Source organism: Trachurus japonicus, chromosome 21, assembly GCF_045865225.1.
Source record: "Trachurus japonicus isolate A0001 chromosome 21, Traja_1.0".
NCBI classification, from domain to species: Eukaryota; Metazoa; Chordata; class Actinopteri; order Carangiformes; family Carangidae; genus Trachurus; species Trachurus japonicus.
The window spans coordinates 13,426,853-13,436,483 of NC_140927.1; the positions used below are offsets into that span (position 1 = coordinate 13,426,853).

The window sequence follows — 9,631 nt, forward strand, 5'->3', positions numbered from 1 at the left end:
TTTTAACTGAATTATAAATCAAGACTCATTGTATAGTTTTAAATTAGAAGCAGTGTTGTGTGTACAGTCAGTAGAGTTTTTTTCTGGATATGACAATGAATAAAAATCCACACATATTGCATCACTCCGTGTACTTGGAGATGCACTAATGATTCTTTAATTAGGCTTTAATGTCTGCACCCCTCCCCCACCTCTGACACACACAATAAAGAGGGTTTCTCCTAATACAGTGTTACTGTGCAGCAGCAGCAGCAGCAGCAGCCAGATATCCACACTGAATGTATGGGCACATCCATATAGCAAGTGTTGTGTATATTTATCCTACACATAGCCTGCTAGTTAGGTTATTGGTCACAAATGTGTTTTAATATCAAGTAATAAGTTATTTTTGTTTTATAGGGAATACCATCAATACGATTTCCTTTTATTTTACACATAATAGAGAGGTACAAATAATTTCATTAGAACATGTATGAATCATGAAATGCCACATTTGCACAAAATGTAATGTCTGTGTTTTAATATTCCCTTAAATTTTATTTCACATATTCAGAAGATTAGATTCTTATTTGAAAAGGTGACTTATAGTATATACCAAATTAGCTTCAAATGGCTTCAAAAACAGTCTAACAGGCTCAAAAAATACTTCCAAAAAGCAACCTTTAGTTGCTTTTGATCATTTATAATTGATAGTTTCATTCATTTTTACATTACTGACTTGTGATAAATTTGTTGCATAAATTGTTCCTGTTTTATTGTGAAATATCCCTGGTCTTCTTCCTGCCCTCTTTCTTCCAGGTCTTCTCTCTCTTGCACCTGCTCTGCCCTAATATGTTGCACTTGTCTCATTGCCTTCTCTTTGTCTGTGTATTTATATTCCCCTGTTTCACCCTCCTGTTGCCAGTTCATCTCATCATTCAGCTCCTCCCCACCAACCTGTCCCTCCTGTGCAGATTCTCTACGTTTTACAGTTTCCCCAGTGAGCCCTTAGTCTTTTGTCTTTTGTGTTGAACTTTCTATTTTTCAGTTGAACTTTGTGATCTTTGAGCCTGTCCATGCAGGCCTGTAAACCTTTTAGTTATTACTTTCTTCCGTTGGACTTTGGAAACCCCTTTTGTGTTTTACCTTGTTTACTGTAATAAATACCTTTTTGTTGCCTGTCACTTCGTGTTTTTGCATCTGCATTTGGGTCTACAGCCTCCCTAAACCTGACAGTGGGAAGTAAATCCACCACCACCACCACCACCATCATCATCATCATGGCATAGTGTTTTCCTCTGCTATGAGTTTGAATGGTGGATAATATGAGCCACAACTGTGCTGCTCTTTTAAAGTCTAGAGAAAATCAATGTCTATGTCTAAACTTTAATAGGACCTAAACAGTGGTAACTTGCTGCACTCAACCACCGACAAGCAGACACAGTTAAGTTAAAAAGTGACTGACGATGTGTAAACCTTTGAGTGTAAATGATGCAGAGTGATAGTGAATTGAAATTTAACAAATTCCAATGTCATGGAGGAAAAAGGCAGGGATAATGAAAAGTATTAAAGATAACATATACGTGCAAAGCTGTGCATAGAAGTTAAGGCAGCTTTATAGCTGCAGCTGCCTGTCATTACTTTTCTATAGTAAAGACACCCTGCATGCACACCACATTCACTTATATGCCTGTTAATGTGCAAGAACATAAGGCCACCCTCATCACCATTGTCATCACATCCTTAGGTTGTCCAGAGAGTCAGCGCAGGCAGGTGTGTGAATCTATAGACTCTCTCCAGGGCAGAAGAATGATAGCAGCCATACCCCAAAACTCATGATGCTGCACTCTGCTTAATGTGTGAGATATCATCATCAACAGCACTCAGCATTATCTCACACCTGCCTCATCAGGGGTGCAGTGTAAGGCTGAAAAAGATAGATCTTTTAATTAGAAATCATTTACTGTGCATTTTGCTGAAAGGAAGTTTGACTAAATGTATTGCACATTAACATGGGGGGTTGGACTGACCGTTTACCACTCCTTCATCGAGGGTGTCCTAACATTTTCATTCATCTCCTGGTTTTATTCCATCAGCCTGCAAGATCGGACACGTTTACTCCTTTATCCCCATTGCCATTTCTATAATCAACAAGACACAGTAAAGGGGATCTTGATGTGCAGATGTTACCTGTATGTATGTATTTCTATTATGTGATCATTGTTGATCTGTTTTGTCTTATGTAAGTCTTGCTGGCAAGCGTCTGTGTTCTTTTTATGTAGCGTAATTGAGACCAAAGATGAATTCCCTGCCTTGGTGGGACAATAAAGTTTTTCTAATACCATAGCATCACCAAATTCTGCTCTAAAATCATTGGTCACCCTGTTAGAGCTCTGTCTGCTTTCTGTGACCAACAAACAATCCGCACTGCTCACAGGATCCTACATGACCCCTCACACACTCTACTCTGTGTTTGAGTGGCTCCCATCAGGCCGCAGGCTGCGCTGTCCACGCTGCAGAACACAAAGGTGTGGGGCCACATTTGTCCCCACAGCAGTCCAGCTCCTGAACTCTGACCCCTCCCTGTCCCAACATCACTGCCCCTCAACTGACTGAATGCACACAGCACACAGCACTTTACCAGCACAGAGCACTTTGACTGTGACGGTCACTGAAAATACTGACTATAGCATTTTATATGATTTCATGTTGTTGATATTCTGTTTGTCCTTTTTTTTAATGATGCTGCTCCTCATGCCTTTTAAATTGCCCCTTGGGGACAAATAAAGTGTTTTAAATTGAACTGAACTGAATTCACTGTTATTTTTCTAATTCTTCCTCAGAGATCTGGGACACATAGCTGTTTTTTCTTTCTTTCTTTCTTTTTTCTCTTGCGGTTGGATGTACCCCCAAAACATCATCCCTCATGGAGAGTGAAGTTTCTCTGAAATCTGTGTGATCAAAAGTTTATTGAGCATAATAAATTAGCACTAGAGGTGTCCCTCATTCTATGAGGGGTATGAAAAAGCAAACAATTCTCTAACTCCACTTTAATTCCTTTCCTATACCCTTCCCCTCCCTCCAATCTCCCCTCTGAAACATCCACTAATAATCATCTCTGTGCCTCATTAAGGAACAGAGGAGTGGAGGCACAGGCTGCTCCAGATGTTTGGTGGAAAACCCCTGAGGTCCAGCGTCTGTGTCAGAGCGCTTGTGTCTGTTATGTGGTATCAACTTAGCATGTGTGAAAAATGTGTATGTGATGCCATTATAAATTGGTGTGTTTGATACTTCCTGCACTGTCTGTAGGCATCACTCTGAGTGCTCCACTGCCCCACTTCCACAGCAGACACACACAGCAAGTTATGAAACTTCCTCCATGGGAACACTAGATGGAGATGTGGACAAACTCTGCCATCTCTGCATGATTTTACAATCAGTCTCTTTGTCTGTCAAAAAATGCAGTTTCCACAGTTTCCAGTCCCCGCTCTGCATCTTTACTGAGATGGAAGTGATAGATTTTTTGATCTCATTGTGTCACACAGATGAAGGGTGATATTCTATTATTAGTTTCTTTTGAAGTGTTTTAGACCTGCATGTAGTTTCATACTTTGTGAGCATTAGTTTAATAATTGCATTATTATTATAGCTTGTTTCAATAGTGTGAATGTTTGGTTTTTGTTTAGTTTTTTTTTTTAAATCATAGACTTTTATTTTGTTATCCTACCTGAGTGTGTTCTCACTTCCTGCCCCGGTGAGTAATTGTTGATTAGCTGCACCTGCAAGTGATGGGACAGAAAACAAGGGCAGTCAGAACCACAGACTTATCAGCTGGACCTATCAGCAGTCTCTACAATGGTGAGCCACCACTTCCTGTCTGTATTCTCCAGTCATGAACATCTTGGATTAAGACAAACATCCTTATCCAATTCCCTGTCCACAAAGATCATGGCTGACACCCCTTATAAATAGAAATATACACCACCTTTTTTTAGTCCAGTTATTTTCTTGCATAGCTTCTTATGTCAAAGCTATGTCAACAACAGCCAGCTTTACCTTTTGTCCCTGCCAGATGACCCAGTGGTCTTGATAAGCTTAGCTTGTCTTTCTATGCTGCTTCTCAGCCATTGTCTTCCTCCATGAAATGCTGCCTATACTGTAGCATTAGACTAGACTAGACAGTCACAGTCCAGACTGTTCTTGTTTGTGATTCCTTAATGGTGGAATGATCTACCAAATGTTATTTACCTTTATTTTACCAGGCAGATTGCTTGAGATAAAAAAAAAAAAATCTTTTACAAGCATGGCCTGGCCAATGTTATCAGAGCCAGAGCGACCCACGTTCTAGAAGAATCTTGAAGACTGATCTTATCTGAGAGTTCTTCCTATCCTATCCTATCCTTTCCTTTCCTCCTTACTTTAAGGTGTCCTCCTCCACTGAAACTTTTTTTTGTCCCTCACTTCTAAGATGCTTTGTAAAAAATAAAAAAAAGCATTTGCAAAAATATAAACATAGATCCAGTTTACTGTATATTTGAGATGTGTATATATATTTCGTAATGATGAAGTGTGATGATGATGATTTAAATTGACATGCCCGAAATAAACAAATTGATTGATTGATTGATTGATTGATTGATAAATGATGCTTGTGTGGTAGCAATGTTCTAATTTGACATTGAGTGTGTCTAATTTCTTTCTATCTTGCTTTATGATGTTCGTCTGAATGATGTCCTCTAATTAAGCTAGAAAATGGGCATAGAGTTCCAGTGTACAGTATTTGCACAATTTATTTTCGAACTCAGTTTGAGTTTGTCTGTATGGAACTGGGACACAGTATGCGTTCCAGGGCCATCTTTTGAGAAATTGGGGCTCTCAGCAGTTTTTTTTTGTTTTGTTTTTTTCTGCACATTTGCTTGCACAATTTGTATAATATTGCTCAAAATGTGGCCCTATGCACAAATGTGAGGTCATACACATAGTGCATGTTCTGCGTTTAGGGAGGGGCCGCCCTGTTCAACGATGAACACTACCCTTGCAGTTGATTTTAACAGCACTTCCCCAACCCTGCTGCAAATGGAAAGTGCCTCCACCCTTTGGCTTACATCAAAACTGAATTAGGGACCAACTGATGACTAATCTCATTGTAGTGAGCTCACCAACAGGTGGCAGCAAACTGTTCAACTTAGTTAATCACTGTGTGTCAGTGAAAGAGGGGAAACTGACAGGGAGCAGTCACACAAAACATGGCAGTGATAAATATCCTGAACAGTCATTTTTTATGTTGCTCTAAAACATGTCATAAATCCAAGACGTAGAGTCGGGGCTAAAGGTAAACAACTTGTACACCCAACAGCCTTTAAATATGCAAGAATTTTAAATGTTGTGTTTGATTTGTTGCTAACTAGATAGTTTAAAGCTTCATTATAAATGTGAAAACCAAAGTAGTTCAACTAATTATGGTTATAGTTTTACTAATACACACCTGACTTTGAGCAGTAGCCTACCTCTTTCTTTCTTTGCAGCACAGACACAATAAAAATAGATTTAATCTGTAAATAAAATACAGATAATTGAATGATGTAGGACTGAATCAATTTAAAAAAAATAATAGTCAGGATAACTGTATAAAGGGTGGCATTCTGGTTTGAGGTCAAACGTTTCTGGGCAGGCTTATCACCCCAACATTTCCAAAATTCTGCTTTGGCCCTTGAGCTCCGTCACAATCCTGAGGTCAGACGTCTATATATCTTATTATGGCATATACTGCAGGACAGTATGAGTACATAAAAACTTTTATGAATGGGTGCCCTCAGTAGGAACAGAATCTCTGGATGCTTATAGTTGTGTTAGTGCCTTGCTAAACTCCGATGGGCCATGCAGGCCCTTCCCCGGTGGGCGTGCGTAACCGGCCCCAGCCCTCTCTAAATATAACTCCCCTCCAAAACAGAAAGAGGGAAAGGGGGAAAGGAATGCTCACCCAATCAGAAGCGGTCTAAAACTTGTCAGAGTAAAGGCTGTATTTCTTTTTCTTTCTTTCTTTTTCGGATACAGTGTGTGTGTGTTTCATACCGATTTGATCCATTTTGTGGCCCCGGGTGGTGCTGGTGGAGCGCACAGCGGGAGGCGCATTGTCTGTATGCAAACTGGACGACATGGCTATTGTATGCGTTTGGGCATATATGGAGGCGCCGATAGCTCGGAGGGTACAACCCGTCTGAAGTCTCAAGGAGAGTCGCCCTCGGCTGTGTTGTGTGCGCGTCTCCTCCTACGACTTTCTCCACTTTTTCTAACTGCTCCGCTCCGTCGCTATGAGTTGCCTGGATGTGATGTACCACCAAAGCTATGGAGCGCACTACCTCCCTGCAGCGGCGTACAAGGCGACCTACTACAACCACCACCATCATCAGCAACAACAACAGGTGAGACGCTCAGCATTGAAACTCTGCTGCTACAGAGGAGCGCTGTCACGAAATAACTTTAGCTGCTAGACTTTTAAAACTGTTAGCCTATTGGTGGTTTGAGAAGAAGCCATAGGGGCTGATGTGATATAGGAAGTATGAGTTCTTTATTTTTTACAGCAAACATCGCAGTATCTATTTAAGTTGTTGCCCTATTCGAGATTTCAAGCCTGGATACGCTGCCTTCGCACCGCTAGAAATGTTTAAGTAGTCTACCAGACTACCAGAGAGAAGCTGGAAAAAGCCTCTCGTCTAAATTCTTTTTGACTTCTGCTCAGAACATCACCTCATTTTTTCTTTACACACAAACTCTTAAGTTCAGCTTCAGTTTTGAATGATCAAATTCCAGTCTGGGGCTGGGCATTCACCTCAGGTCAGGCGTAATGACACGGAACTATTAATCCTGTGGTCAAACGGTGATGTAATGACAGCCAGTCAGTCACTCAGGAATGTGGACGAGGCACATTGAGCTTTACAAATAGTTGGAATGCGGTATGGGAAAAAAGACGCTCGTTTTCACACAACTCTTAAAGCTGCTCCCATATGAAATATAGCTACTCATACGTGATGATGAAGAGTTTGAATATTATTCAAGAATGAAGTATTGAAAGTAAAGTTTAGTTTTATTGAATAAATAGATTTTGGACCAGGAGTCTTTGTTGATTTAACTGACTGATCTTGTGGAATTTAAAGTTTATTCCAGATTGGATCTGTTTGGTAATCTCTGTCTGTCTCTCCCCACAGAGGAAGCTGAGTGTTTACAGTAAGATGCAGGAGTGTATGGAGCAGCAGCAGCAGCAAGGTGGAGGACGAGGGATGCTTTCCAGGGATCAGGGCCTCCAGCACGGCTCTGGAGGCGAGTCAGGCCGCAGACCGGCGTCCGATTCAGAGCTGAAGGACGGTACTCAACCAGCAGAAGCAGAGTATTTAAGCTCCCGGTGCGTTTTGTTCACGTACTTCCAAGGCAACATTGGGGATGTGATAGATGAGCATTTCTCCCGAGCTCTGAGTCAGGCCAACACCTTCAACAGCGAGACCAAGCCAATCAGAGTGACTCAGCAGCCCGCTTCAACCACTGCTGGCTTATGGAAAGGTCAGAATTGCTGCAAATCTGAAATAATATGACAGTAAAATACCTACTGGCTCACTTGAAATGTTGAAATCATGATGTTAAAGTGTTAAAATCTATTTGTTTCAGATGGTGGTTCTCTCTCTGAGAGTCCGAGTGGCTCTGTTTGGAACAGCAGCAGCACGTATCCATCCCAGAGCAGCCCCCACCTCCCATCGGTCTCAGTCCACCCAGACTTCTCCTCCAGCCCCATTTCCTTTAACCACCCAGATGGAGCTCTGTGGGCCAGCCATGTGCTCTCCCAGGCCAGCCTCCCACCTCCAGCTACCCTCCCAGACAGTTGGACCTACAGCCTCAACCCCCAAAGCACGAGTGGCTACCCCAATGTCCACGACATCTACCACCCTCACACCCACGCCCATATCCATTCCCGGCACCACCACTCAATGCTCCATTCATACCCAGCCCACAACCCAGCATTGGATCCCAGGTTTAATCCTCTGCTGCTGCCTGGTGTCAGGAACCAGAACCAGCCAGCTGCCAATGCAGGAAGCTCCCCACAGAACGAGGGGGTGAAGGCAGAGATGGATCCCAGCAGCAACAGCCCTGTTTCAGCCACTTCGGTCACCTGGGCCCCTTCAACCCTTCATGGATCTCTGGAGGCATATGACTCAGGTAGATACCACAAAACAATGCAGCTATGTTAGTCAGAATTCATATGTATTGTAATTTATGACTTGTGCAACAGGTCTAATAAACACAATATTAATTTCACACGTCTTCTTCCTCTCTGTCTCTGCAGCTCTTGATCATACCAAAGCAAAGACGTCAGTTTGGTTCTAACTGATGTAAAGATGGACTATGGCTTCACAATGAAAGGATCTATTATGTGGCTTTATCAATGTATGGCTGCAACACCAGCACTGTATTGTAAATGTAGATATAGAACGCTAACTGTTAGCTTAGACTATGAGTCCTGCACTGTCCACATGACTTATTAAGGAGATGAACTCAGGCTTTGGACTTAAACAACAGTGATCTAATGCTTTGGCTGCAGGTCAAGGCCTTTGAAGAACGATAAAAACAGACTACTAGCTTCAAGGATGGGAGGCCTTTACTTCTCTGTCAGCACAAACTCCTTTTGATGCAAATGTGAGAACAAGTGGTTCTGTTTCAAGAGCTTTATTTTGATCCACATTTTGTTTTGTACAGTAAATGTTTGATGTTGACTGTAAATGTTTTTATTTTTTGTTTGTTTGTATTTTTTGACAAGCTATGCCTAAGTTGTTATTTGCTGGATGACTTCTGCTAATGTGTTGCCTGAATGCTATGTTTACTATTTTGCCATTGAGGAATGTTTAATGTAAATATTGGTACAATATAAATTTGTTAAACCGTATAAGAAAATGGGCATTTTGTCTTTTTTAGGGGGTGTAGGGGTGGCATTATGCAAATTTGAAAGCTACTGTAGTTACGTAATTTTATGACAACTGAGGAAACAGCTCGTATAACCACATGGATTTCAATATTCTTTTGTCAATTCTCTCATTTTGGAGGCGGAAGGCAAGATAAAAAAAGCCTTCAAAAAGTGATATTTCCATAAAATGTGCAGGAGGTCAAGCAGTAAACACTTCCAACTAAATTTACCACTAACCAATATATTATGGGCTGCTCAAATTGCTTAATTTCCCTAAATTCAACACTTAGCACAGTGATGTGTAGCATCCCACACACTCAGCTTGGAATGTCAATGGAGAAACAACAGGTTACGTATATGATAATAAACAGATGTATCCCAGATGCAGTAACTATGTCAGCTTAAGACTGTATCTGACGCTGACATATAAGACTGGGGTGTAGCTCAAAATAATAATACTGGTTGTCGCGATTTTCAATAACTTCAGAGTATGAAGTATAAAGGCTGGTAAACAACATATTATCCGTTTTAGACATGACAGGAGGTGAACTCAGGTACCAAGGGAAGTGGGTTGCATTCCACAGATGTTATTGCATGGCAGGTCTGTTGTCTGCCTCCATACAAACACACACACAGTCCCAGACTGATGAACACATACCAAAGAATGTATTTCCTGTCTGGACAGGAAGTTTTGTCAGACAGTGG

The 9,631-nt window shown here is 41.3% G+C and overlaps 1 protein-coding gene across 2 annotated transcripts; it reads left to right on the top strand.

Annotated features, from left to right (window-relative positions):
* Positions 1–5,905: 5,905 nt before the first annotated feature.
* On the top strand, positions 5,906–8,916 carry vgll3 (vestigial-like family member 3). 2 transcript variants are annotated; one of them, XM_085765456.1, is made up of 4 exons: positions 5,906–6,401; positions 7,185–7,533; positions 7,639–8,184; positions 8,312–8,916. In XM_085765456.1, exons 1-4 carry the CDS (start codon positions 6,291–6,293, stop codon positions 8,350–8,352), a joined length of 1,047 nt encoding a protein of 348 aa, XP_085621582.1. In that variant the 5' UTR covers positions 5,906–6,290; the 3' UTR covers positions 8,353–8,916. The 2 variants fall into 2 exon arrangements, with proteins under 2 accessions (XP_085621582.1, XP_085621583.1); XM_085765457.1 differs by having other exon boundaries at positions 5,930–6,401; positions 7,191–7,533.
* The last annotated feature ends 715 nt before the right edge of the window (positions 8,917–9,631 follow it).

What these genes read in the sequence shown, in the direction of transcription:
- vgll3 (XM_085765456.1), top strand. Translation starts at nt 6,291, where the DNA reads ATGAGTTGCCTGGATGTGATGTACCACCAAAGCTATGGAGCGCACTAC. An exon ending in ATCATCAGCAACAACAACAG is followed by an intron (nt 6,402 to 7,184) that starts GTGAGACGCTCA and finishes CTCTCCCCACAG; the next exon opens with AGGAAGCTGAGTGTTTACAG. An exon ending in CACTGCTGGCTTATGGAAAG is followed by an intron (nt 7,534 to 7,638) that starts GTCAGAATTGCT and finishes TATTTGTTTCAG; the next exon opens with ATGGTGGTTCTCTCTCTGAG.